The sequence below is a fragment of the Fringilla coelebs genome (genome assembly GCF_963513975.1).
Source record: "Fringilla coelebs genome assembly, contig: SCAFFOLD_33, whole genome shotgun sequence".
NCBI classification, from domain to species: Eukaryota; Metazoa; Chordata; class Aves; order Passeriformes; family Fringillidae; genus Fringilla; species Fringilla coelebs.
In genome coordinates this window covers 2,167,830-2,195,631 of record NW_028167443.1, presented here as the reverse complement: position 1 = coordinate 2,195,631, position 27,802 = coordinate 2,167,830, and the positions used below count along the sequence as shown (strand labels likewise).

Below are 27,802 nucleotides of genomic sequence, written 5' to 3'. Positions count from 1 at the left end.
TGGCTTTGGGGGTTCCAGGCCCCTCCTGCTCCCTTTGGGGGTCCCGACCCCCCTTTGGTTGAATTTGGGCCCCTGGCCCCCTTCTCACCGCGCCCTCCGCTCCCCCTGTGGCTGGGGGGGCTCCCAGCACCCCCAGTGCCACCAGTGCGGTCCCAGCTGCCCCCGCACGCCCCATGCCCAGGGTCACCTCCCCCCTCCCCAAATTCTGCTCCTGCACACTGATGAGTCATCAGCATCACGCGCTCTGATTGGCCAGGATCTGTTTTGGGGTGGGAACGGGAGGATCTAGGCACCCCCCGGAGCCCCTCAGGTTTGGGGCTTTTGATCCCCCCTCGGCCCTTGGGGCGGCCCTGGGGCCACCCCAACACCCGGGAATGTTCCCCAGACACCTGGGAATGTTCCCCAGACACCCAGGAATGTTCGCCAGAAAACCCGGGAAGGTTCCCTCCAAATGAAGAAATGTTCCCCCAAAAAATCCATAAATGTTCTCAGAAATCCTGAAACATTCCTCCAAAAATTTAGAAATGTTTTCCAAAGAAATCGAGAAATGTTTCTCTGAAAAATCGTGGAACGTTCCAAAAAATGAGGAACATTTCCCAGAAAATCCAGAAATATTCCTCCTCATAAATTCCAAAATCAAACTGGTTCCCTATCCAGAAACATTCCCAAAAAGTAAAGAAAAGTTCCCAAAAATCCAGAAAATCCATCCGCTTTAAAAATCCAGAAACATTGCTCCAAAAATTCTGAAATTCCCCCTCAAAAAAATCCAGAACCTCCCCCAAAAAATCCAGGAATCTCCACCCTAATTCAGAAATTCCCCTCTTGAAAATCCTGAAATTCATCCTCCAAAAAAATCCTGAAATTTTCTGCCAAAAATCAAGAAATTCCCCCTAAAACCCTGGAAATTCACCCTCCAAAATCCCGATACTTTGCCCAAACAATCCAGCCCCAAGCCCGCCTCACCCCTCTCACCCCCCAAGCCCCACAATCTTCCAATGCCCAAAAGCCGCCCGGAATCCCCGGAATCCCCGGGATGCCGGGATTGCCCCAGATCTCCCTGAGGGCAGAGCATGGAGAGCATCAGCTCCTGGGGCTCCTCAGGAGTGGGGCAGGAACAGGATGTGCTTCGGGGCTTTGCTCACAGCTGGGCAAACGGGAGAAAAACCCCAACATCAGCAACAGATCTGCCCCAAATCTGCCCCAAGCAGGCCCCAAATCTGCCCAAAGTCACTCTGGATACACACCAAACCATCTGCCCAAAATCCCACCAAAATCCTCCATGCTGTGACCCAGTGCTGCCTCATCATTTCTAAGGATTATTCACAGTTCCAAGAAATGATATCTCAGCTCTGGGGGAACCCTCCTCTAACCTGATGGTGTTGTGCCATCTCCTCAAGGAATCAGCTGCAGTCCCAATTATTATTACAGAACCACTCCAACAGTTTGCTGGGTTTAAAGCATCTCTGTGCTGAGGGAATTTTGGAGGAGACAGCTGTTGGGTGGTTCATTAGTCTGTCACCCCCAGACCTTCACTCCTAAGTGCCATTCTCAAGAGCCTTGTTTTAAATTCCATTTAGGGAATTCTCTCCCACTTAGAGCCTGGGTGGTGGCCAGGCCTCAGCTCTGCCTGGACGGGAATTTGCCAACAGGCCCAGATGTTTTCTGCATCAAAATTAGATCTGAGTTGCTTTGACTTGGAAATCTGACCCTCTAGACATGACAGTTGGACTATTTTTAAAGGGAGCTTGGGAATTTTTATCTGGAAATAATTATCCAAGTCCCCCCTGAATGGAAGTTTGTCAGCTGTTTGCAGACTCTGGGATGATGGCACATTATTTCAGAGATCACTAATTACCTCATTCCACCTATTTTGTTAGCTTTGTCTGCTATTTGAAATATTCCTGATTGTTGTATCCAAATTATTCCTAATTGCTGTAAGGTTCTTGTCCACTGCATGTATTATTTTACTTTGATGTTGCTTCATACTCATAACAAAAGCCATGCATCTCATTCTTAAAAAACATAAAAGAAGAGGAATGAACACCTTAAGAATGTTCAAAAAATGCAAAATGTACATGAGAAATTTGGATGACTAATCATTCTGAATGATGCAATATTTACATGAGAAATTTGGAAAAAAAGATCATCACCTCTAAATCCCAACTGAGTGTACCACAGTGAAGCCCAATTGATTCTTTACCTTCAGGAGAAGATGTGCCTGTGTTTTATCATCAGCAGCTCAAAGCAGTCACCTCTTCATTCCATCAGACACTGATCAGCTCTGAAATAATGAGGCCCAGTGGAAAGAGAAATAACCTCATCACCTTGCAGCCTCTGTGGCCAGAGCAGGAGCAGGAGGAGGACTGCCAAGACATGGCTGTGTCTGGAAACTGACAGAGGCCATTTGCCAACAAAAGCCTCAGGGCATCCTCATGGTACAGTGCTCCTACTGCCCTTCCTCAGTTATTCCCTGTTCCAGCTCCCAGGAGGACATTCAGGGATGGCAAAGATCAACATTTCCAGCTAATAGACTTTCTCACACTTCTCAACTAATGGGAAACAATGATCATTTCTTTCCATTTCCCTAAGAGACCTTGGGCATTATTCCTTTGTTTTCTCATGCTGCAAAACCTTGTGTCAATGACTTGATGGAATTTGGTAAGTTTTGTTGATTGTAATTGCTCTTTCATCTATCTTATCCCATATCTAATAGATAACCAGTGAGAACCTTGATGAGATAATACCCTCACAAGAGTGAGCAGTTTCAACATCAGAACATTGGAGCCTTTTTTAAATGAACAAAAAGGGGGGGATGCCAAAGACAGGTAGAACAATGATAAAAGAAAGGCCTTATGAAATCAGGCCTTGCTCTGCTCTATTAATAGCTGGCCTGTCATCTCCTCTGAGTGCAGCTGAGCAGTTACAAGTTCCCATGTGAAGCTGTTTTGAGAGTGAGACTTTGTGAACAATCTACCCTGAGGGTGAGAACCAAATGCACCTGCAACAACAAGGGATTTGTCCCATGAGAATCAGTGAAGAGAACAGGTCAACAATACAATACAGAGATTTGATGCACAACTAAAATCACTTTATTAACCAATAACAGTGTAAGTGCTAAGAAATATCTTAACTAATTAAACTTTCACATGAGGTCTGTTAAACTGATTAAAATGAGCTGGGTGGATAAAGAATAAAGAGTTCTTCATCCCAGATGGGTCCTCTGGGATTTCAGTTCCCCCCCTTCTTCTGGGCTTTTGCTTACCCCTTCTTTGGGGTTTTGGCTTCCTTCTTTTCTGGTCCTTTCCTTTCCTTCCCTGGGATTTTGGTTTCCTTCCTCCCTGATGCCTTGGTCTCATTCTTCTTTGGGTCCTTGGTCTTCTTCTTCTCTGTGGCTTTCTTTTCCTTCGTCTCAGGAGATCTCGTTTCCTTTTTTGGGATTTTGGTTTCATTCTTCTCCTGTGGTTTGCTTTTCCCCTTCTCTGGTTTTGAAGGTTTCTTCCCCACAGAGACTCCCTTCTTTTCCTTCTTCTGCCTCTCTTCCTCCTCTGAGGCTTTTGCCTCCTCCTTTTGAGCTGGCTGCTTCAGCTCCCTTCTGCAGACAAAATAGAAAACATGGCTCAGAGTCCCCAGCAGAAACTTGGGCTCACCAGTCCTGGCTGGCTCTGCACTTGATCCATTGACCCTGAGGCCATTTCTATGAATTCTCCTCAGCCCACAGAGGTTGGGAACATCCCAAGTGAGGGCATTGCTGGAAGGGGACCTCCAGGACCAGCCAAACCTGAGCTTTGCCATCATAAGCTCTTGGCTGTGCAAGCTCCCTCTCAAGGCACAGCCAGAGCCCTCCAGCCCAGTGCCAAAGGCTGATCCACCAGCTCTCTGTGCTCATGCTGAAAATGCCTTTTCTCTCTTGGCTTCCCAGGTGAGAGCAGAGCACAGATTGCCAACATCTGCTCATCTCTCCTACAATTCTTACTCAGCTCATTCAGCCCCCTTCTCCCTGGGCATGGCTGAAGCATGATTTTAAAGAGTTAGGATTTCAGCTGAGGGTTAGAAGCAATTCACATGGATCAGGATGTAAGGTAGATAGGCAGACCATAGGTTAACGATTATGAGATGCTGAAGCTGGAGCTGATTGTTCTATTGTTTACCATTAGGAGCTTCTTTCTAGAAAGAAAGTGGAGGAAGTGAACTGTTATAAGAACAAATTGAAACCAGGAGAACAATGGTTAGCACCTGGGCTTGATGTCAATCAATCACTGAGCAGGGTCCTTGGATCCTGCCAGAAGGTGACAGAGACCTGATGAAGACATTCCTGACTTCATCCCTTAACACCACGGACCCAATTCGAGACCACAGACCCAATTTAAGGGAAGAATTGCACAGGTGTGAAGGACCAATGACCTCACTTGAACGCAGAGCAGGGATGGGAGGTGCTGGGGCTGTGCAGATGTATTGTATGTAAGATCTTGGGAAATAAAGAGAGGGCAAAGAACCTTGGGCAGTGCGGTCACGCCCGTTAGGGACGGCTCTGGTGCCGCCCGCCGGTGTTAATAAACACACCACTGTCTAACTTTAATTAGTTAGAGAGTCTCTGCCTGTCATCTTCAGGTTTAACGACTCACAGCCTGCTCCTTAATGAGAACAATCCTATCAGTCAGAAAGCAAAGGCTGCAGGAACTCCTCTCCTGCCAAACAGGCTCTTGGCAGCCAGATTTCCTGCTGGAGCCCAGCTGGGACCAAGCAAACCAGGGCTGCCTGCCATGGAAACCATTTGAAGCAGCCTCGTCCCTCTCCTCCCTGTGAGACCAACTCCAGCCTGGCCTGGACAAGTCCTGATGCACAGGCTTGCTTTAAGCAGCCTCCACTCCCAGCTCCACACTTTGCCTGTGTGTCCTGAGCTGGGCTGCCCGGCTGGAGCTGAGCTTCTCCTGGGCTTGCCTACTGCTGCAGCTGAAGGGGAGCCCAAAGGACATGAGCTTTTCTGGGTGCTGTCCCACCACAAGGAGAACCCTGGCAGATCAGCACTGCAAGGACTTCATCTGGGGCAGGAGCAGGACCCAAAGCAAGGTTTGGTCTGTGCCCCACGCCTGCCCACACCACAATCCCACTGCTTTGGTGAAGAAGGGAGATGATGAAGAAGATGCCACTCAACACCATGGACTTCAAGACACCTCTAGAGGCAGTGCCAAGGCCAGCCCAGAGCCCAGCTCCCTGCAGGCAGCAGCTAAGCCAGGAGGGCTCAGCACTCCAATAGAGAAGATGTTCTGTGTCAGCAGAAAAAGGTCCTTCCTCCCTTGGGAGCCGGGGAGCTCAGAGTGGCCATCCCTGAGCTGCTTCTGGCCTTTGCTAGGCAGCACCTCTGAGCTCAGAGTCCTTGGAGCAGAGAAGCCCTGCAGGGACAATAACCCCTGGCAGAGCAGTAACCCATGGAAGGCTCACTCACCTTTCTCTGAGAGGTGCCTGAGAGCCACAGTTGATCTTCCAGGGGCTCAGGGAGGAGCTGACACCTGAGGCCTCCCCGCTCACCAGCACCTCGGAGGTGGGGCCTCCCTCCACGTGGCACAGCTCCCTGACATTGGAGGGGCTGCTGAGGTGGCCAGAGAAGGTGGAGGAGACCTGCTGGCTCTGTCCTGGCTGCAGCACACCTGACAGTGGCAGGATACTGAAAGCCTGGATGGAAGACAGGAGAGATTGAGGTGTTGAGCATGGAAATGGATGCAGAAGAGCATCTTGGAGCAAAGTGCAGCTGTACCTGGAGGGGCCTATTCCCCAAACACTGCCAGAATCACCCTCACCTCATCCTGCATCCATGCCACTGACCAGTGCAGGGACCATGGCAAAAATCTCCTCCCATACCCACGGGTCAATGCATTAATTAGTTCATTACATGAAAGTGAACTGGGATGTCTCCTGGCAGTAGACATTCTCTCTGATGCACAACTTGCCTTTAAAAAGTTTAAAAACTTCCTGCTTTTAGAGAAGGAGGAGACTCAGAGTGAGAGCTCTTGGAGCTGAGGGAAGGACTCCAGCCCAGCTCATCTGACTCCTGAGGCTCTTCCCCTCTCTCTCTGATTTAAATGCTGCTTTCTCGAAGTGCTACAGCAAAAGCTCCTGCAAAAATTTCCTGTGCACCACCGGAGCAGTTCCAGGGGGAGCAGTGCCCTCCACAGTGCCTGTCCTTGGGCAGCCCCACAACGTGTCCTGCACGGCCTCTCCAACAAGCAGCTGCTTCAGCAGCACTTTGGGATGGCCTGGAGGGATGGGAGGCCCCTCTGTGCCCAATGCTGAGGGCCCCCAGTGGCACTGGGAGCTCCAGCCCTGCTGGCCACACTGACAATGGGGAAGGAGACAGATTCCCTCTGGCCTTCTCCGCTTCCATGGGAGTGTGCACTACGTCCAGGGAGCACCTGAACCCCTCCAAGCCTCGTGGGAGGTGAGGGTTTTCAGCAGTTTGTGCTGGCACCTGAAAAACAAGCCATTTTCTGTGCTGGGAGGAAGAGACAGCCACTCTGCAAAGTCTCTGTCTGTAAGAGAGATTCAGGGCCAGCAGTGCAATGGCAGCTCTGGGCTGAAAGCAGAGCCCTGCACACAGGGAGTCTGGCTGGCTTGGCAAGAGGCTCCATGGAGATCAGGACTCATCCCAGCTTGCTCTGGGAAGGAAGCTGCAGGTCTGACCAAGATGATGCAGAATAAAAGCCTCATCTTACATTGGGAAGGGAAGAAGGCAAAAAATCCCACACTCAGCACAGGCCTGTAGGATCTGAGTCAGCTTCTCCAAGGAAAACTCTCCTATTTCTCCCTCCCACTCACCCCATGTCCAGCCACTGGCCTTGCTGCCCTGCCCACTGCCTGGGCACAGGACAGCAGGGCAGCAAAAAGGGAGGTCAGCACGAGCATGACTTGGTGCTGGCAGGCTGGGGAGGCAACACAAGCACTGGATGTACAACAAAATCTACCTCTGCTCCTGAAGAGTGGCTAAAATCCTGCGCCTCTTTCAGGGCTCTGGCTGGCTCCTCCTCCTTTCTGATCTTGAAGTGCCTCCATTGAGTTGCCGGGGAAGCCAAACTGCTCCTCTTCTCCTTTGGTGGTTGGGGTTTGAATTTCAGAGGGTAAAGCTCATCTCTGGAAAATAAGATAACTATGAACATGGACCTGCAGTTGGAGGGAGGGACACCTGCACCAGCAGCTCCTGGCCAGGATGCAGCCCCTGGCTGGGTGCTGGGCACGTTGAACTGAGAAATGCTTTGATCCAGCCCTTCCCAATCCAGCCTGGAGCAGCTCTGTTCTAAAGGCAGCCCGGGGATGGCACTGAGCTGCTGCAGCATCTGCAACTGCTTGCACTGAGCAACTACAGAGGACAGGCATGAATACCTTGTGGGGATGCCAAAAGCACAGTGGGAGAGGAAAAGACAGAGAAGGCAGCAAAAAGGTGAGATCTGAGGCACCCAGGGACAGACCAGCCAATGCCCAGCCAGCACAGCCCCCCCAGGGCCCAAGGCAAGAAACTCTGCAGCTCCAGCAGGGATTTATCAGCAATGTTCCCCTGACACTGCTGGGGGGTTGGTTGACATTTTCCAACACTCCCAGCTGACTCAGCTCACATTCCCCACCCATCCATCCATCCATACTCAGGCTGTGGTGCTGGGATCCTGCCAAGCTCTGTCACCCTTGGCCTTGGGGAGGTTTCTGCCGGCCGTCCTGAGCTCCGTAATTGTGCTCTCTGTGCCAGGAAGCAAGCAAGAAAGATTTTAAAAAACCCAAAACAAACCACAACAGGGAAACCTAAAATACCTTCAACAGCTCAACCCTGCTCAAGTCATTTCTTTAGGGACACCTACCACTCTCCAGCTGGAATGCTGGTCTTTTGGGGAAAAAGAAAATTACATGTTCCCCTCCAAACTGAAAAGGATTAAGGTAAGAGAACCTTTCAATCTACAAATTACCGGCCCAAAGGTAAAAGCTTTGCAAGAAATCTTTAGTTAACCAGGCTGACAGTTAAATTATTTGTCCTTCTGGTGGGGAGAAACCCTCCTCTTTAAGGGAAGCAGCCTCAGAGTTGAAAGCAAGTTTTGTCAGACTTCAGGCTCCCTGGCACAGCCTGCACTGCCTGTCCTTCCTGTTCACTGATTTACAACAGTGCCACAATGGCCCAGGTTCAGATGTTTGGTGCCATCCAGGGAATTTGGCCTCGTCATTTCCATATGTCTTAATATAAGTTTCAATCCTTGAAACCACTCTTCAAATGCCAGCTTTCCTTTCTTTTACAGAAAGCTCAAGGTTCCCAGAAGTCTTCTGACATCCTCTTTTGTGCTCATAGAGATGACATTTTAAACTAGATGTTTCCAAAGTTAACAGCATTTTAAAGAATAATGAACTAAAATGACCCTGGATTCCAGCTGTGCCCAACTCCATTCTGTGTCAGACACTGAGATTCCCACCTCTAAGGCATGAGCTGTTTGTGCCACCCATCCCTCCTGTCCTTCCCACAGCAGCCTGTGCCTGTTTTTCCCGCAGAATCCCTGTGCCCTGTGCCCCCTGCCAGGAGCAGTTGCACACAGGCACACAGCTCCCCGTGCCCTCACCCGTGGGTTTCTCTCATCCCCGAACACGCCGATGAGAACGTTGGTGCGATGCTCGCCCGGCGCCTGCACTTCCACTACAATGGGGATCTCTGCTGTGCTCTGGGGCTGGACAATGCCACAGGGCTTGGGGCTGGAGTAGAACACAGCAGAGTCCTCCTTGCGTTTCTGGAAGGGACAGAATGAAATGCAGCTTCAGAGGCACCTCTGAAGAAACTTTAGACTCCTTAACATCCACCGCAACAGCAACTTACACACACGTTTAAAACTCCCCTGGACAAAGGTAAAAGGCATAAACAAGATGCAAGAATTGGAGGCTCAGCATACCCAGGGGATCCTGCAAGGAGGCTGCCAGCACAGGCATTGCTGTCTGTGGATGCAGAAGCTTTTCACAACCCCCTAAGATCTCCCAGAAGGAAAACACCCTGAAGACCAGAACATCAACTGTTTCCTCAGGAGCTTCAACTGCCTCCTCAGGTTTCCATTTGGGTAGGATCCTTTCTCAGCAGATCTTTAAGACTGAATAGAAATTAACAAGGTCTTATCCAAAGCCTTTTTTCCTCTAATAATCTCCTCAATAATATTTAACAGGAGGAGGTGGATGTGATGCCAAACCTGGGGAATAAGCCCGTAGCAGCCAGGAAGGTGGCTGGGATTCCTAATCAAGAGCATCCTCTCATAGGGCACCTTCAGCTGGCACTCATCATACTGCAGGACTGGGTTGCACACTTGGAGCTCAGGAATGAGACATCTGGATAAAGAGATGACCCCAGGGCAATCAGAGGTACTGAGAGAATAGAGAACATTTACCCCCAAAGATTGTGAAATGGATCAGAACACATTGGTCACTGTCAAATGGACATTTAACAGCCCTACAGGGATAAATTGCCTTCTACCTCTTCCCACTCCAACGGGTCTTGTCAAGGAGGGCCAAACCCTGAGAGGCAGCACCCAGAGGATGCCAAGTGCCCCAGGCAGAGCACTTGGTGCCACAGCTGCCTCAGCCCCTCCTTCACCCAAGGAGGCTTGCAAGGACTCCTGTCACAGTCCCAGTGATCCATGAGCTATGGGGGAGCCTTCCCAACAAGGATCAGGGCTCACTAAGGCTCAAGGAACACACAGCTCCAGTGGCTCAGTAAAAATGACTCCCTTCTCTCCCATGGTGCTGCTGCCCTGCCTGAGAACTCAGCTCTTTGCCCCAGCCCTGCAGGCCACGAGACACCAGATGGCCTCCAGAGTGGCTGATCACCCCCTCCCAGGCCCTGCAGCTCCCTTGCTCCTTCACTCCACAGCTCCAGGCACTGACTGGCCCCAGCTCCACCTGCTGTACACAATGGCAGCCCAGGCACTGACTGCATGGCTCTGCCTGGCACAGGGAACAGCACCAGGGAGCTGCATCCCTCTGGCCATTCAGCTGGCACCCACAGCAGCACAGCAGGATGCAATTCTGCTGCAGCAACAACCACTTTTGGTCTCAACTCTGAGAACATTAAAGCTCCAAATGGGAAGCAGAGGGAAGGAGAAAAACTGGAGCTGACCTGCCACATCCAGGGCTGCTTTCCCCTCCTAAGACCTTGCCCTCAGAACTTGCTGGGAGCCACTTGCCCCCTGCCATGTGCCCTCATGAACAGAAGCAGACCCTGACTCTCAGCAGGCTGCTTGCTGTGGCCCAAACCAATGCACGCTGGTCACAACCAGCACAACTCCACTTCTTGCAGCAAGAAAAAGAGGAGGCCCTCGGGAAATTTGTCCCACCTCAAGCACCAAAACCCAGGACCATAAATGAGATCATTCCTACTCCCTTTAGAGGAGGGCCAGGGCCACGCTGGGCTGTGAGAAGGGCTGCTTTTCACCACAGGCTGCTGTCCAAGCCCTGCTGTTCTCGTGTCCAGCTGGCACAACATGAGGCCATTGAGCAGCACTTCTCCTGGGCAGCTGCAGCCAGCAAAGCCTGTGCAAGGCAGTGCCTGGGGAGGCCAGCAAGGGCTGGTACCTGGCTGTGATGATCAGTGTTGCCACTCCCTTGCCAATACCCTCCAAATCCACCAGCATCCTCCTGTAGAACTCCATCACCGTGTTGGAACATAGGGTCACCTGGTGGAAGAGAAGTACAGGAAATTCTTCCTTACAAAAGCTTCCTTACATACCCATGTGTGATATCTTTCTGTTCTTGAGGGAGAATTTGGCCACAATTCTTCTGCTGCTCCATGTGTAGAGCACAGTCTCAGAGGAACAAAAGCCTTCTGGCAATACCAGATTTGTTAAACACACCTTGCTATCAGGACACAGCTCAGCTACATTAAAACGTCAGACTAAAGCTCTCTGCACCACTGCATTCAAATAAAGGGGCCAATTTCTCATCTGACCACAATGACATCCATGCAGAGGAAATCTGACTTGAACACAATGAGTTCAGCTTCACAGCATGAAGCTGAGGGCAAAGTGTGGCCCAGCAGGTGCTGGGGACTTCATGGCTGCAGAGTATTTTGTCTCCACTGGAGATTCCTGCAGTGAACACAAATCATTCTGCTCCCCAGGAGGGGGGAAATGAGACCAAGAAGAAAAGCTGACTGCTTTATACACTGACATCTCTCTAACAGCCACCTTCTGCCCTCATCCTTGCTCTGCCCACTTGCAATCAAATCAATTGCTCTCAAAAACACAAGAATGGCTTCAGGCCTTGACCATAAGGTATGTGACCTCAGCACATGATTTTGGAAACCAAACAGTGCTCCTGGAGGAACATCCCGAGTAAGGCAGCTAGCAGAGGCCTCCCAGCAGTGCAGATCTCTCACTCCCAGCATGCTAAAAGCTGCCACCAGAGCTGAAGCCCTCCCACACTCCAGTGCAGCTTCAGCCCTGCTGCTGCAGCGTCTGTGGCTGCACTCTTGCCGTACCTCGATGTCCTGGTGTCCCTGGGGGAGGATGGTCCCTTGGCTGGGATTGATGGTGAACTCCCTGGGCTCCACATAGAAATGGATTCCCTTCCTCCAGGCTGGGTCGCTGTCCCTGCGGATCTGATCCACGCTGTCCACAGCCGGCTGCGTGCCATCGTCCGACATGCGAAGCTGGAACGTCAGGGGCACCGGGGAGCTGTTGGTGAGGCGATAGCGCTGGGTGTAGGGAAAGCCTGGCAAAGGACACAAATATCCAGTCAGGCACCCGGTATGGCATGATCCTGGGGTGAATATCCAGCCAGGATGAAAGTGGGATTGGAGTTCAGCTCTTTATTATCTGAACTACAGCTCACCGAGAAGCTGCGTGAGGAATTAATCGTCACTTAGTTCCCTCTGGCACAGATTCCAGACTGCAGCCCTGAAAATGCCCACTGCTAGCCCTGCTCAACACTGCAAGCTTCTCTCTTTGGCATGGGAAGGAGCTCCCTCACCTGCCCCAAACCAGCACCACTTATCTCTCAGTGATGAGTATGCACCCAGACCCAGCATTTACTCTGAGAATTCAAGCTGGAAAATTCCCTGCCAAGCCTGCCAACACTCCCACTGTTTTCAGAGATATATAAACAGTGAGTTGTCATTGAGAAGAAGCTACAGCAAAAGAAAGTGAGGATGGAATCAGGAACTACAACGTGAGGCAGAGCACCCTAAAGCAGCTTCTCTCTGCAGGATCCTTAAGGCATCTCTTGCTTTGGGCCAAACAGACTGAGCACGTGACAGCTCAGAGCCCACTCAACTGGGGGCACACCCGAGCCTTGCTTTGAGATGAGCAATGAGGAACCAGGTCCCACCTCACCCAACAAACGGGGACATCACACCCATGCTGCTCACTGGGATTGCTGCCTGCAAGGGTTGAGCCCACTTTAGCTCTGGGATTTGCTTTCCATCCTGCAAAGCCAGAGATACAGCCATTGATGGTGGGCATGTCCTGCAGAGCCCGCAGAGCAGACACAACCTGCTCTGCAGTGCACATCTGGCTGGGCTGGCCAGCTCTGTGGGGAGGACACTTCTCCCCAGGCCTGCTCACCAAGACTCACTGGAACACACATGGGCAGAAAAAACAACTGCAGCTGCAGCCCAGAGCTGCTCTGTGCCCATCCAAGTGACCACTGCCAGCTCCAGCAGTGACTCCAGCAGGGAGGCAAGAGAGGCACAAAAGGACAAACCCAGATTTCAAAACCTAAAAATGAGACATACACACAACACTCAACAGTTACAAAGAAGCAAAGATACAACAGCTGCCTTCAGCTGGAGATACCTTAGGAATGAAATCAGATCCAGCAGGATCAATCTCTAGGTACAGAACCATATTTCCATCTGTTGCCTTTCTTGTTTCATTTCCTCAAAAGGCAACTTGACAAGTGCCCCCGTGCTGATGCAGGCTGGGGAAGAAGCAGCTCAGCAAATGCAATGAGTTTCCTTCAAAAGTTCATCAACTTCATTGTTCTGGCTTTGGGCTTGGCAGTGAATGTTGCCTTTGGTCTGGGAAGGGGCAGAGGGGTTTTGGGGGTTTTGGCCCTGGGGCTGGGCTTTTCCCTTCAGGGTTTTTGGGAGTTGTGGCGTGATGCCGTGGGTGGCTGTGCAGTCGGAGCTGAGCTTGGGCAGGGAGCGGAGCTTCCCCTCCTCCCGCTCGGGGGCCGAAGCTCGGCCGCTGCTGCTGCAGGAGGTTGTGTGCTTGGCCCCAGGACTGCCCTGGCTGCAGCTCAGTGCTGGCATTGACCCTGACTGCCTGCCCCGCTCCTGCCTGCTGCTGCTCCGCACTGCCGACAGCCCCCTGCCCTTGGGCAGTGTGCAAAAGGAGCATTTCCTTCCTTCCCTTCCCTTCCCTCCACCGGCTGGGAGGGGATCACTGCCCTGCCAGAGCCCACAGCTCCTCCTGCTGGGAACTCCACCAAAGGGGGAAAACGGGACTTGGCGCCTGGGAAATGTCCATTCTTGACTTCTTGTCTGTGCTCTCCCGAGACAGTCTAGGAAAGAACTGTTATTCCTTTTCCCATAGTTTTTCCTGGCAGCCCTGTCATTTCCAACGGTTAATAATTTAGAGGGAGGGGCTCATCTTTCCATTGCAGGAAGATTCCCACCTTCCTTGGCAGACATCTGTCTTTTAAAGCAGCACAGAGACACCAGAAAGTACTGACTTTCTATTCATTGCTTCTATTGCATCTCACAAGGGCAAAATGCCACCTGAGGCAGCAGCAGCAGCCCTGCAGTTCACAGCCTGGAGAGGCTGCTGGGGAAGACCAGGAGTGAGGGAGGCTTTTCTGTGGGAAGGCACAGATCCCTGACGCTGTGTCCCAGCCCAGGGAACACTCACCAAAGGAGATGTCCCCGAAGTCAAGCTCAGGGAGGTCGAAGTGCAGACTCGGAGCAATGACGCTGCCCCTGGAGGGTGAGGACAGAGAAGGAAATGGCTCGGTTAAAGGAATTGCAAAGGCCCAGCTGTCGTGGCTCATGGGCACAAAACCTGGGCTCAGGGCACCCTGGGTTTCCAACCAACACAGCACCATGTGCTCAGCACAGGGCCCTGTGCACAGGAGGCAGCTAAAGCCAAGTGGCCAGCAGCCAACAGCCCCTGATGGGCTTTGGGCACAGGGCAGGCAGGAGAAGCCCCAGGTTGCCTGTGCTCCCATGAAGGACCCTCAACACACACCCAGACACGGCTCTGTGCCTCACTTTCCCCATCTGCAATGGGAGGGACATAAAGGTGTCCCCACAAACTTCTGTAAGCAGCCCTTGCAGCCACAGGTTCCCTGCTTTGCTCCTTCTTAGCTGGAACCGCTGTTCCCATGGAGGAGCTTTCTCAGGAGAGTTTGACCCACACAACCATTACAGACAGAGGTCTGAGACATGAATCCAGGGCATTCCCAAACATCCTCTCAAAAAGAGCAGCAACAGTTCTAGCCATGGGACAGACGAATCCTAGAGGAAAGGACCAGCTTGTCAGCAGTGCACCAGCTGGCACAGCCAAGAGCAACAGCTTCAACAACCAAACCAGGCTGTCCTGAATCCAGCACAGCACCTCAGCTCTCCTTGAACTCAGCAGACAGACTCCAAAAGTCACCAACATCCATTCAAATCAGCACTTGAAGCTGCACAACACTCACAAGTTGATTTCATGCTTGATGCCAATCAATGCCCACTCTGCCTTCTGGTTCCAAATCAAGGAGCAGTGACCTAGGCCTTCTGTTGTGTTCACAGGACTGCCCCTGGCTCTGCTCTGCACATCTCAACAAGAGACACCTGCCCTTGCCCAAGGAGAAAGCTGCTTATGCAGAAACACCCCATGGCCACTTTGGGGCAGGGACACAAGGAGAATCAATGATTTGATGGTGAAAGGTTCCCTCTTGATTTCCAAAATACAAAAGCAGCACTTTTCCTCCAAAAACAAAGCCAGCATCATTGTTTCTCCACTATGGGCACACCTACTCACCACTTTTCTCTCTCTAAGTAATAACTTCTTTGTTCTTTTTTATCCAACTCCCTTATCTCATTGGCATAACCCAGTGCAGATTGCTTTCATTTCTTTACTGCCTTGAGCCAGTGCCTGCCCACAGCAGCAGCCCAGCTCCAAAGCTGCAGAGCAGCCAGCATCAGCTCTCCTGCTCCCACTACATTATCCTAGCAGCACATGGCTCAGGCTGGCAGGGACAAGGCCCCACGCTGCTGTGCTCCTGAGCACTGAGCTCTGCCTCCCCTGGGATCAGCCCTTCTCCCTTTGGCTGCGCCAGGATTATCTCTTGCCATGGCACCAGCCCACGCGAGGATGCCCAAGTCCTTGAGACACTTCCTGCTGCACACTTCCCTGACTCCCACATCAGCCCTTTCCTGCCTGTGCCAAGGAGGCACCAGAGCACTCTGTGTACAGCAGCTGGGAGCACAGCTTGTCCCCCACAGCAGGGCTGGCAGAGGTGAGCTGAGCCTGCTGCTGCCCATCTGCCATGGATTGTTAACACAAGTTTTTACAAACACTGCTGCTGCTGCACAATCACCCAGGCTGGCCCATCTCCAGAGCCCTGGGGGCCTTGCTGGCTGCTCAGGTGGGACATCCCAGAGCAGCTGCTGCCCAAAGCTGATCCATCCCACTGCCTGCCGTGGCCCAAGGCACAGGGAGATCCCTGCAGGGAGGAGTCATTCCAGCTCCCAGCTACCACCCAGGGCAGGAGCCATCCTCACACTAAAGCAATGCCAGCATCACAGCAGAGATTCAGACCCCAGGAAACACCTTTTTTCTCTGCTCCAGCCCAACATGAGGTAGGTGGGGGATGTCCCAGACACAGCCACATATGTGCCCACCCAGCTCCCAGGGTCCTTACTTGATGGTCAGGATGGCAGGCACAGGAGATCCAGCCACTCTGAACTGGAACTCTTCCTCAAAGCTCCCCAACACGGTGGCACTGAAGGAGATCTGCACACTCTGGCTCCCACCTGCTGCAACGATGCCCTCCAAGGGTGCAAACTTGAAGCAGGAGCCCATGCTGGTGGCTGAAGGGATACAGCTGAAGGGAGCATCCAGAGCTCCTTGGTTCATCAGTTTCACCTGCAGCAGCAAGAAAGCCAAGTGGAAATACATGTGGAACCTTCCCTTCTTGTGGGTTATTGTCTCATGATGCCATGAACACCCAGAAAAGGCAGAAGATGCTTTGTGCTGCTGAATGGCAGAAGGCAAAAGATCCAACAGGACAAGTTCTGCCTTTGGGTTTTCATGCAGAGCAGAGAGAACTCCACAGAACTGCAGTCACCCTGGGCTGAGCCCATGCACACAGAGCAGTGCACCTCTGCTCAGCATCACCAAGCTCACTGAGAGCTGGCCCTGAGGGCAACGTGGGCTGATTGCAGCTTCATAGTCTATCACCCCACAGCTGCTGCTGCCCCTCTTAGCACAGCTCCAACAGCACCATCTGCTCATTCCCCTTTTCCCATACCATGAAAACAATACACTGGGAATGAGGCATCAGCTTCAAAAGGTATAGACAGCACCATCTTTTGGTAAGAAAACTCAGGGTGTCTTTCTCTTCTCCAGCCAAGCTTTTGAAAGTGTCTGCCATGATGCAGGGCCTTATTTTCTACCTCTTCACTTGCTCTTTCATGATTTTTTTGCAAACTTGACACTATTGTGGGGGAGGCAAATAGGTAGGAAAATCCTTTGCTTTATTCCCAGGAACACTTCTCTCTTTCTAGAGCCAGAGATGCACCAAGGCTGAAGTGTGGTGAGGGACTGGTCAGCAAGGGAGAGAATCCCAAGGCTTTCCTGTCACTTGCAGCAATAAGCAGGAGACACTTGGCTGGAGGCTCCTTGCAGTGGGCTGAAGCTCAAAGGCAGCCAGTTTGTTGCAGCTGCTTCTGCAGAGCCCAGCCCAAAGGTGCCTTGTGTCTGGCACTGCCACAAAAGCCTCTGAACATGCAGCTTTTGGAGCCAGTGCTGGTTGCATGTGCCAAGGGTTTCTTGTGCAGGGAGCCTCCCAGCTGAGCCCTATGGAAGGCTGCCCAAAAGCAGGGACTGGGGCTTCAGGAACAACAGACACACCTTTCTGACCCCCCAGATTTGAGCAGGACATCAAATATTCCCTGCTCACAACTGCCCAGGCTGGCAGCAATTCCACAGCTCCACCAGGCTTGCTGCTGCCTCAGGAGCCATCAGGTTCCCTCCCAAGCCCTGCTGCTCACCTCATAGACATGGGGGGTGTTGACAAAGATGTTCCCAAGGTCCAGAGTCTGCAAGCTGAGTTCAACCAAGGGTCCTTGGCCTTCCCCTCTGAGCTGCAGGGGCAGCCTGCTCTCACGGCCTGGGGAGAGATGTCCATTGCAGTACAATCATTCCCTCTCTTACACTGCATTTTCCAGGCTGCCTCAGTGCCAGTCCCTGACTCTGAGCTGGATGCAAGCAGCTCCTGATGCTGCAGGAGAACATATGGACCCTTCTCTTCCCTCACAAGATATCCCTTGGGGCTGACTTCTCATTTCTAACCCATTCCTTGGGCTCACTGAGAGGTGATCCAGGTTCTGCTCTGAAAAACCTAGCTGGAGCATTGCAAATTAAATTAAAAAGGGACAAAGGAAAGATTAGTAAGTACAGAGCAGCTTCTATATGAAGACTGAATGGGATTCCTCACTCTAGAAATGAAATGGGAGATAGATGTGAGAGGTTTGAAACAGCATGAACGGCCTGGAAACTGGGGACAGGGAAAAATTTGTTTGCGTTTGTCCCAAAAAGGAACTTGAGGGTCTGAAAATGTTGTTAGGCAGAAACTACATCTCTGTGTAAGGCCCACCTAGAAAAAGGGTCTGTGGCAAGCCAGTGGAGAAGCAGCAGATGGGACAGAGGTGTGCAAGAAATCCATTGCATTGGAGAGAGGCTGATGGAGACCTCCCCTACAGCACTGCCCAGGAATCAAAGAAAACTTCAGCCAGGCACAGCCACATGGTAGTGGAGAATCAGGGATCCTCCTTCCTCCCCTCACCAACTCCCAACAAAACAGGAGCCCAAACTCTTTGCCTGTGAGAGGGGATCCACTTTCTCAAGGCCCTAAACACCAAGGAGTTCTCAGTTTGCTCTGGGGTAGAGCTGAGCAGGGAGGTACCTCTGGAGGGAATGCAGGGCAGGGGACAGCAGGGAGCCATGGTGCAGAACTGTCCTGTGCCCCTGCAGGGCCCATCACTCACCTGTGCTGCAGCACACTGCCAGGGAGCCGCAGGGGTCACCGCTGGCCCGCGGGTGACATCCCACTGTCCCCTGCACGGTGTCACCAGCGCCCAGAGCTCCTGTGGCCGGCACCACGCAGAAAGGACTGCAACACAGAAAGAGGGAGCAGGGCTGGGGGGACACCTGGCCAGGAGATTCCTTCTGCACTGCAGCTCTCTGCAGCTGCTTTTGGCAGGCAGGGAGCAAACCAAGCACAGGCAGCAGAAGACAGCCAGGACAGACAGCATCAGAAACAGCCATGCAGCCACTGCTGAGGAGATCCAGCCCTCACCAGATCCTCTGGGGAAAATGACCTCTGCTCCCCCACACTCTGCATCCAGCTCTCTGCCATGAGCCTCAAGGGTCCCACTGCCAGCAATCCCATCACAAAATGCTTTGTGAAGAGCACAGAGAGGGTTCAGAGCTATCTGCATGCACAACATGACACTGACTGCCTCAGGAATTTCTCCCAGAGAATGGCTCTATTTGGCTGACAGGGCTGAGGAAGCTTTTCAGAAGCTGCTTGTGCTCAGGAGGGTGCAAGCCAGCTCCCAACATGTTCCAGCAGCCTCCAGGAAATCTGGGACAGAGAAAGGTCAAAGGCCACTGAAAGCAAGAGCAGATGCCATCCATCCTGCTCCCTTCCAGCCAGGCTGCAGGGCAGCAGCTGCTGTGCTCTGGTTCCTTGTGCTGCTCTTTCCCAACTCTGCCATCATCCCCCAAAGGTGTTTTGCACAAGGACAGATGAGCTGCCTCACCTCTGGCTGCTCAGCTGGTACCGAGCTGCCCGGGTACCCACACTGGGCACCAGCAGAGCCTGCTGGGTGCTGCACTGGGCTGCACCCTTGGAGATGTCCAGCTGGGCAGGGGAGTCCAGGACAGCTCGGGCACCAATGGCCCGAATTGGCACAACTATCCTTTCCCTGGTAGTCATGCAGACGAGCTCGTGGCAATAATCCTGCAGGAAAAGAAACTGGCTCAGCACAGGGCATTTAGTGCCATCCCCATGGCAGAAGAAAAACCATTTCTATAACCCTCCAAGGGCATCAATTTACCTATTGCACACTAAAATGAACACTAAGTTCTACTAATATGTCACATTTTAAAGGCACCCGTGCACTTGGCAAAACCTGTCTCTGTGGCATTCAGCTCTTGTGTCACTTGGGTCATACCCATACCCACGGCCACCATAATTTTGACTCTAAATTTTAATGATGTTAAAGAATTCCTAAGTCCCTTCTAAGGAGCTGGGAGCTAGGGAACACAAGACATTCCTCTTTAGGTTTCTATGTTATCACTGTCTGAGAATAGGACAAAGGGTTCAACTGACTCTAAGCAGCAAAAGAGGATGAGAAAACAGCTGCACCCAAGGAGATCCTGCACCTCTGGCCTGGTGTAGAAACATCAGCTGGCTCAGAACTCCCCTGAAACTATGCCTCTCCAACCAAGTCAGGAGAAGAACAGTGCCAAGAGGCAGCAGGATGCTGTTGCAAAGGGCCTCTCTTTGTTTCCCTGCAAGTCTCCCTCCTTTCCATGCCATGTCCTAAAGCCTGGTGTATGAACAGGCCTCCAGATCAGAACATGAACCCTCCAGATCCCAGCACTGACATCAGACTTGCCAGGGCCTCAGCACTGCTCTTCAATCCTGCACACAAAAGCACCTTTGGCACGGGATGGGTGCCAGCTGACAGAGCAAGCGCAGTGACAGGCATGAAGACAGAGCCCCAGCAGTGTCACTGCCACGGGCTCTGGGCTCACAGCTCTGCCTGCAGCTTGTACCTGCCCTGCACCAGCTCCTTCAGGCAGCTGTCCCAGTCCCCTGCAGCTAAGCAACCTCCTGCTGACCAAGGGCACCCAGAGCCCAGTGTGCCTGTGCCAGGCCGGCCTCACGGGCACAGCACATCCTCTGCCCTGGCCCTGCAGCTGCACCATGCTCACTTGTGCTCTGGGACAGCACAGCTGCAAGGCTGGAGAGCAGAGGGGCTGAAAAAGCACCGTCTTTGCTCCAGCCCAGGGGCAGGTGGGGAAACTGTTGCCAGTCAGGAAGGAGGAATCCTCTCTGACCTCTTTGTTCCTCTGGTGTTTTCCATCATAATGAAACCCCTTCCACTGGACCTAGAGATGGCCCAACATCTATCAACAGCCCTCTGTCATTTCCATCCTCTTCCCTGTGCATCTTCCCTTGGCAATGCTCAGGGATGGGCAGGCAGGGGAAGCAGAGCCTGGCAGGCCTGGCTGCAGTGCCTGCCAGCCCGTGCCAAGGTGGGACTGCCTGCAGGCTGCCTGCCCACGGCCTGCAGCCAATCTCACAGCATGCAATGGGCTGGAGCCAGAGTGCAGGGAAAACAATGGCTGTGCAGATCACTCTGTGCTTTGGCTCCTCCAGTCTCACCTTGTTCTCGGCGGGGCTGAAGCGGATGCGCACAGGGGCAGAGGCGCCTGCTGGCACCACATGGTACACATCCCTGGGGCATGCCAGCTGGAAATAAGGGCAGCTCTCCATGCACACCTGCACCAGACGAGGAATCTGCAGCAAAGACACCAAATGATCATTCTGACACTTATGCAAACAGCACCAGAGGAGACCTGTCCCTGCCCTGCTGACATCCCTCCTTGGCCCTTGTCCAAAGAACTTTCAGCTGTGCAGCCACAGGCACATCATTCACAAGGCTGAACTGGAATCCCTTCTGGCTGCCTCCAGCATTTTGGCCACGACCAGTAGGGCAGTGCCTGCTGGCAAGGAAGGGCCAAGCAGGTCAGCACCAGCAGGATGGAGAATGAGCACCTGAACCAAGTCATCTGCATATTCAACAAGGCCAAAAAACCTGCTGGCTTCTGCCTGCACACAGCCATGCAGTTGTCATGTTCCAGAGGGGGAAAGTGCTACCTGAAAGCAAACCAGCACATTATCCTGGGGGAAGGAAGAAATTCCCTTCTAGCATATCAGCTTTGGGCAGGGACCTTGTGGGGATAGCATCAGGCAAGCAGAGCAGCAAGAGAGGAGAAAAAGCCCTGTGGCCTTACTGGGAATAAAAGCAAACATGAAAAGCAAAAGAAGGAAGGAACACAGCAAGACAATCCCTAAAACAAGCAGAGGGCAAAGAGAATTTCAATGGGCAGTAAAGCAGCAAGGAAGAATCATAAAACCATGAGAGCAATCAGCTTGCCAAAAGTGACAGAAACACAGACAGGCTGTGCCTATTGACCGTGGGCTTCCAAGGCATTTTCTGCCTGGAGAAACATGACCAGCACTGACTGACACTGTGCTTCCAGGATGAAAAGCCAGTCTTGGCTCTCCAGGCCTTCTTGCTGCCTGTGCAGGCAAGCTGGGCTGCTGGGCATTCCTGCCTGCAGCCAGCAGGCCAGGTTCTGCCCTCTGCCATTCACAGACACAGCAAACATGCATTTTCTAGCACACTGACAGCTGAGCACCAAAATGCTCTCCAAAAGTCTAAACCAGATGGTTTGGACTCCCTCCTGTCTCCTCCTACCAGCCCACTCTTGGCACAAGCCTCACTTGAGAAAATGTTTCTCTGACTGAAATTCTAATGGTCTCAAGTTTTCCTCTTTACACTGGAACACAACTGCTGACATTTTTCAACTTTTTCCCCTCACAGCTCCCTTGGGAAATTGCAAAACAATCCCAATTTCTTCACGTGAAAGTGGGAACTTCCAGGAGCACATGGCTTTGGATGTGCTGTGGTTCTCCAAAGGGAAAGCAGAGCACCGTGCTGCTTTTGGAAAAGCTGAGCAGAGCTGGATGAAGCTGAGCAGGAGCCTGAAGTGGCACCTAAAGGCCTCTCACTGCTTCTGCTCCATCAGGCTGATTGCAGGGCTCTCTCAGAACACAGCTCCTGCACTGCCAATGCCATTCATGAGAAGGGATTCCAGCATAAAGTGGAAAGGACTCAGCCCCTGAGCTTTGACTGGGAGCTGCACAAAGGGAGACAAACTGGCTGAGAGAGCCAGAGATTCCTACCAGGAGCCAAGATTAACCAAGGAGACACAGGCTGTGGTATAGACTCAAGGCAAAGCATGAGAGCAGGTAAGAACTGTACAGCCCTCAGCATTCCTATCAGTCCAGAGCTTGCAAGAGAGGGAAACTCCTTTGGGACAGACACCATCAACACATGGCCAAAATTAGGGGACAATTCCCAGCACAGGAAGATTTTCAGCATCTTGCAGAACAAGGTGCTGAGACATTTTCTTCTGCATGTGCTGCAGCAGATAACTTGCTTTGCTGCACACTGGGACAATGACAGCACTCTCCTCTTCCAGCACAGTGTTAAAGCCCCGGCTGCCAGCACTTACCTTGCCCTTATTCGTGAGACACAGCACCATTTCAGAGACCTCCCGAGCAACGAAGTTCTGAAATACCACCTCTGGTGGGGAAACCCCAAACCAGCTCTGTTTCGGGGCAGCTGACGGCAGCTGGAGAGGGGAGAGAGAGCAGGGAGAGCTTCAGCTGCTGGGAGGAAGGTTCATGCAGGAGAATCTTCCACTGATCCCCAGGGAAGTACAGACTCTGGGGGAGCACGTCTGCCCAGTCCACACTGGGCAAACAGTGCCTCACCCACCTCTGCTCTGAGCTGATCCACAGCTGCTGGGCCACACAGAGCAGCCTCAAGCCAAGCTGCTCTTTTGGCATGTATTTCTCCAGCTTTCTTTCTCCACAATGTCAGGCAGCACTTCCTTTAATCACAGCCCTGTGCCCAGGTGGTCACAGAGCTCTGGGGCACTGACTGTGCACTCATGGAGTAAGTAAAACCCATGGATTCACAGGAGACTCCATGGATAACAATTTTGGGATATCCTTTATTCGGAGACAGGGAAACCCAGGCCCACACAACTGCAAATATCTTTTTTGCTCTAGAATTTATACATCAGTAAGAAGAGCACAGGACCAGAGGAGGTGGCAGAGATGAGGTGATATTTGGCTAAAGCCAAAAGGTTATGAAGAAAAAGAGTGGAATTTGTTGGTTCTATGTGTTGTTTGTGGTTTGGATTTGTTCAGGTTGGTTTGTTGAGTTTCGTAGTGAGAGGGACGGGTTTGAAGATCTGACCAAAAGGAAGAGGACAAGAGGGGAGGGGACAGAAAAGTTGGGGGTCAGTAGAGAATGGAAGCTCCTGAGTACCCATCAATGGGGAAGGGGACAGGGACTGCCCCGGGTACAAAGGCACAGAAAGATTGCCATTTTCTTGGAGGGTGTGTGTGTGTGCTTGGCTCTGGGGGAGGGAGACACGCCCGGCTCAGCTGAATCCTTACTAATAAACAGTTTTCTTTTGCTTGGATGACTTTGTCCCCTTTCATTCTACTTAAAAGTTAGTGTGTTTCAAACAAAGGGAAAGGCAAAAATAACAAGACAAATGAGGTGAAAAACAAAAGACAAGTGAGGTGAATGCTGAATGAGGATAAGGTTCAGTTATTTTCTCAGCAACTTGGGTAAAAGTAGAGTTGGTATCTCCTTTTTCCATCAGCTTTAAATGGCTGCTTTCTTGTCATTATTGCTATCTTATTTAGTGACATTCTAGAGGCATGTCTGGAATGACAACAGCAGCAAATGCTTCTGGAGCAGAGACATTGCTTTGAGAAAACTCTCCCCTGCTGAGTCTGCCTTCTCCAGCCACACTGCTGTCACTGCAGAGACACAAGCAGGTCTCCCGTGGGACTTCACAGCAGACACATTCTGCTGAAGGGAGTGGCTGCAGCACACTGTCCCTCAGTTGTGCCCTTCCCTGAGGTGTTCCCAACGCCCCTCTCCAGGGCAATCCTCAACCAGTTTGTTCCATGTCTCCTGCTGCCAATTTCCTGCTCAACAGCCCACCTTGGTCACCCACCCATTTGACTGTGCTTTCTACTGAGCCAGGCCTGCCAGAAAAGCACCTTTAAACACACCTCTCAGTAGGCACTGATCCAGACAAAGCACATCCATTCCCCTCTGCCCAGGGCCAGTCCCCTCTACATCTGGCAGCCTGCAAAATCCAACACCCCGTCAGGGTCCAACACATCGTTCCAGCCCAAAGCAGGAATGCAATTTGTTTTGTTAAATCTGAAGTAATTCCTGCAGATCCTTGGCCTTCAAAGGCCAACGCTTCCACTCTGGAGGGAATCCTGCGACCCCAAGCATTTGATGGTGAGCACACCAAAGCAAGAGGTGGCTATTTCAGCAGGAGAATGGCAAATGGCAATGTTCTGCCGTTGTGTCCCCAGCCTTCCCCCTGTCAGCAATGGCAGCTACACTCCAGCACAGCCCAGCACCTTCAGCAGAGGTCATTTGTGTTGCTTAGTGCACATCAGCACTCCCAGTCCACCACTCCCAGCAGTTTGCAATGACAACAGCACCTGCACACTGAGGTCTTTTGCTGGAGGCAAGCCTGTCACAAGCACACACCCTCTGCAAACTTCATGATAAACAGAAAGGAAAAGAGCAGGAAAAGGCTACCTTGGGACGAGTCTCACTCTTGTCTAGAAATGGGCCAGTTCTGGGCAGAATACTCCCCCCAGTGCTGGCCTCCTTCTTCCTGCTGGGAAACTTCTCCCTCTGGAACACAGAGGGAAGCAGCTGAAAGGCAAAATACATCAGCTGTAGCCTCAGAGATGGGCTTGTTCAGAAAGGCTTCTCTTGAACAAGTGGCACTGGTGAATAACTTGTGATCACAGCCACTAGGACAGTCCTGGGAGCCCTGGAAGTTTCCTGCTGAAATCCTTAGCATCAGTAAATTAATAATACAGAGTGCAATACACATACTCCAGCCACATGGCTCTGTCCCGTTGGCTTACCCCTGACTGGATGTGACATGGTTGGAGATTTCTGCTCTTTGGTCATTTGTTTTCTCTTACATTTCCTTGAATTCAGGCAGTGACCTTTCCAGAGAATGGGAAGGAGCTCTCAGAACTGCCTGAACTCCGTCCCTGCACAGCACTCAGAACTCACAGCAAGGAGATATCGCTGCTGGCTGAGTCCAAGAGATGCAAGAAAAGAAAGTTGTACCAAGAGGGAGGTGCACAGGAATGTGTCCAGATTTTGGTTCTCCCTGGTAATTGTTTTCTCTGTCTGGGCTGACAGAGCACTCTTTAGAAGAAAACAGAGGGATCTCCTTGACAGAGCCTCAGCACTGGGGCACCTTCAGCCAAGGGAGCTCCAGACAGCAAGGGACCTTTGTGGCCCTGGCTCCAGTGCTGCCTGCAGGGCTGGCTCTGTGCCCACACAGGAGCTGGGAGAGAACAGCTGCTCTGGAAGCTCTTCCAGCTGGGACACCCCGTGGCTCTCAAGGCTTTGGGCAGAGTTTGAGCTTTCCCCTCCCACATGCCCGGGTGCCCAAGGGCAGGATGGTCAGAGCAGCACAGGTGAGTGCCCAGCCTGACAGAAGGAATTCCTGGGGCAAAGGGAAAGGGACAGAACACAAGCTCAGGCCTTCAGCTGTACATTGGTTTCACTTGGCTCTGCTGGCACAGCCAGGCAAGGCACAACTGAAGCACCCACAGTGTTCCATACTGTACCAGGACAGCCCCCAGCAACAGGAGCACGGCACAAAGGGCTGGGGAGGGGCTCTGCAGCTTCACAGCACTGCTGGACAGCAAGGCCAGGGAGAGCAGGGACACCAGGGCACTTGCCAGCCTTAGCACAGCCCCAGGTGCTACTCACAGTATTTGGCTTCAGCCTTTCCCTCAGCAAAAGACGAGATGTTGGTGTCTTATTCTGGAATCCAGACGCCATTTCCAAGGGATGATGTCACAGATGGGTGACAATTCCTCAACAAAACTGGAAGGAGCAACAATGGAACTCTGAAAATCCACAACCCAACTCATGGCACATTCAAGGCATGTACAGGGGCTAAAAAAATTGATATGATTTGAAAGTAGCTAAGTGCTTGTTTGGCATAAGTAGCTGGTATTGTTAGGCCTCTAGTTGGACTTGATTTGAACTATATGGCTGCCTTGTACAATTCAAAGATGGATCGTACTGAAACCTGGAGTTCAAAAGCTGAACATTAATAAGAGTTGGAACAGACAAAGCTGTAGCTTCAATATTACTTTAAAAAAGCTGGAGTGGGCCTCCTCTTCTCTAGGCTAAACCACCCCTGCTCTCTCAGCTGCTCCTCACAGGAATAGGGAGAGAGACTGGAATGTTATGGCTAATGGCTGAAATCTTGTTATGAAGGAACTTTTGCCCATTCTGACAAAACTGAATAAAGAAGCTGCACTGCTGCACCACTGAAGCCCAGCCCTCTCTGAAAATGCCTCCTGACTGGAACTTGGGACTGGGAGTTAAGCCACTTAAAGGAACTTGAGACAAGATCAAGGTGACACCATTGTCCTTTTAGCACAGGTCTGGGGAGAAGTGAACAAGGCTCATTGAGAAAAATGTATCCACACAAAGCCAAACCCAGCTGCTCTCCTGAAAATCAGCACTGCCTGCCTTCAGGCTGGGCAAGGCATAGCCACAGACTCGTCTGCTGAGGCCAGGTTTGCACACAAACCTCCCATCAGCCGAGGGGGGAGGAGGAAATCTTGGGGATGTGGCGCAACCTCTGGTAAGGGGCAGTGGACACCCATCCTCCCTCAGACAAACGGACTCAGCTCTAAAACCCCCCAGCCCCAGAAGGCCACAGCCAGGGCACATTCCCATGAGGGCCAGCTGAGGGGGTGTCATAACCCATCCAAGACCTCCAAAGTGCCCCCACACTCATTCCTGAGGCCTTGCACCAGACAACGGCAGGGCATGCAAAGGAACACAACAGATCTGAAAATCCACAACCCAATTCATGGCAGGCTCAAAAGGATATACTGGTGCTAAAGATTTTATATTATTTGAAAGTAGCAAGAGACAGAGTCCAACTTGCCCCACCCCAAGGAGGTACCTGTACATGCAACTGAACTGCTGCATGAGGAGAGTGGCATGATCACATCCTCTCTTTCCCTTTGGAACTCTCTTTCAGAGCACACATGTGACAAAACCAGAAAGTACAACTGGAGCCCATCTTTACCTTCAAACGAAATTCAGGACTCCTCGCTGGCAGAGACCAATGCCCTGCGAGTTCGGGGCTGGCTGGCAGAGACAATCTCTGTGCACAAGTCACCTGCGGAATCGCTGGCTGCGGCCGTGGCAGAGCCCAGGCTGCCAACACCCAGCCCGGAGCGCTCTGCGCCAACTGAGGCGGCGGCGCCGTCACAGCCGCTGTGGCCGCGCTCGCGGTTCCCCGGCAACCACGGCACCCGATTGTCGGGGCCGGGCCGGGCCGGGGACGCCGGGCGGGCCTCGGTCCCCGCTCCTTCCAGCCCTGCTGCCCCCTCGGGCCCCGGGCGCAGGGCGAGGAATCCGCTCCGGGGCCCGCACCGTGACGGCCACAGCGGCAGCGCTCGATAGCGCCGGGGCTCGGCCCCAGCCCCGGGCTGCTCCTGCACAAGGAAGGCGGCGCCGGGGGAACCCAGGCTCGGACACTTTGTGTTCAGCGTAAAGAACAAGTGGGAATCAGCCACTGCAGGCAGGAACAGGCACCTTCTCCTTCTTCCTAGGGACACACAAGGAGCAGAAGGCATTTCCTGCTGCAATGGTTTATCACCTCATCAGCAGCCAGCAATTAGTGCT

At 52.2% G+C, this 27,802-nt stretch overlaps 1 protein-coding gene across 1 annotated transcript in view; it reads right to left on the bottom strand.

The window, feature by feature from the left end:
* Positions 1-3,254: 3,254 nt before the first annotated feature.
* Positions 3,255-27,802, bottom strand: part of LOC311165934 (uncharacterized protein) — a gene marked incomplete at its 5' end in the record, with an annotated part of 29,002 nt that continues 4,454 nt past the window's right edge. Inside the window, 19 exons of the mRNA XM_084227419.1 lie at positions 3,255-3,592; positions 5,444-5,670; positions 6,957-7,122; positions 7,629-7,720; positions 8,583-8,747; positions 9,195-9,330; positions 10,573-10,673; positions 11,477-11,709; positions 11,830-11,836; positions 12,700-12,713; positions 13,102-13,293; positions 13,848-13,915; positions 15,847-16,070; positions 17,198-17,316; positions 18,194-18,318; positions 18,971-19,170; positions 20,605-20,739; positions 24,656-24,754; positions 27,367-27,612. Coding sequence (XP_084083545.1) covers positions 3,259-3,592; positions 5,444-5,670; positions 6,957-7,122; positions 7,629-7,720; positions 8,583-8,747; positions 9,195-9,330; positions 10,573-10,673; positions 11,477-11,709; positions 11,830-11,836; positions 12,700-12,713; positions 13,102-13,293; positions 13,848-13,915; positions 15,847-16,070; positions 17,198-17,316; positions 18,194-18,318; positions 18,971-19,170; positions 20,605-20,739; positions 24,656-24,754; positions 27,367-27,612 — 2,883 coding nt within the window. The 3' untranslated portion in view covers positions 3,255-3,258. The remainder of the gene's footprint in view (positions 3,593-5,443; positions 5,671-6,956; positions 7,123-7,628; positions 7,721-8,582; positions 8,748-9,194; positions 9,331-10,572; positions 10,674-11,476; positions 11,710-11,829; positions 11,837-12,699; positions 12,714-13,101; positions 13,294-13,847; positions 13,916-15,846; positions 16,071-17,197; positions 17,317-18,193; positions 18,319-18,970; positions 19,171-20,604; positions 20,740-24,655; positions 24,755-27,366; positions 27,613-27,802) is intronic.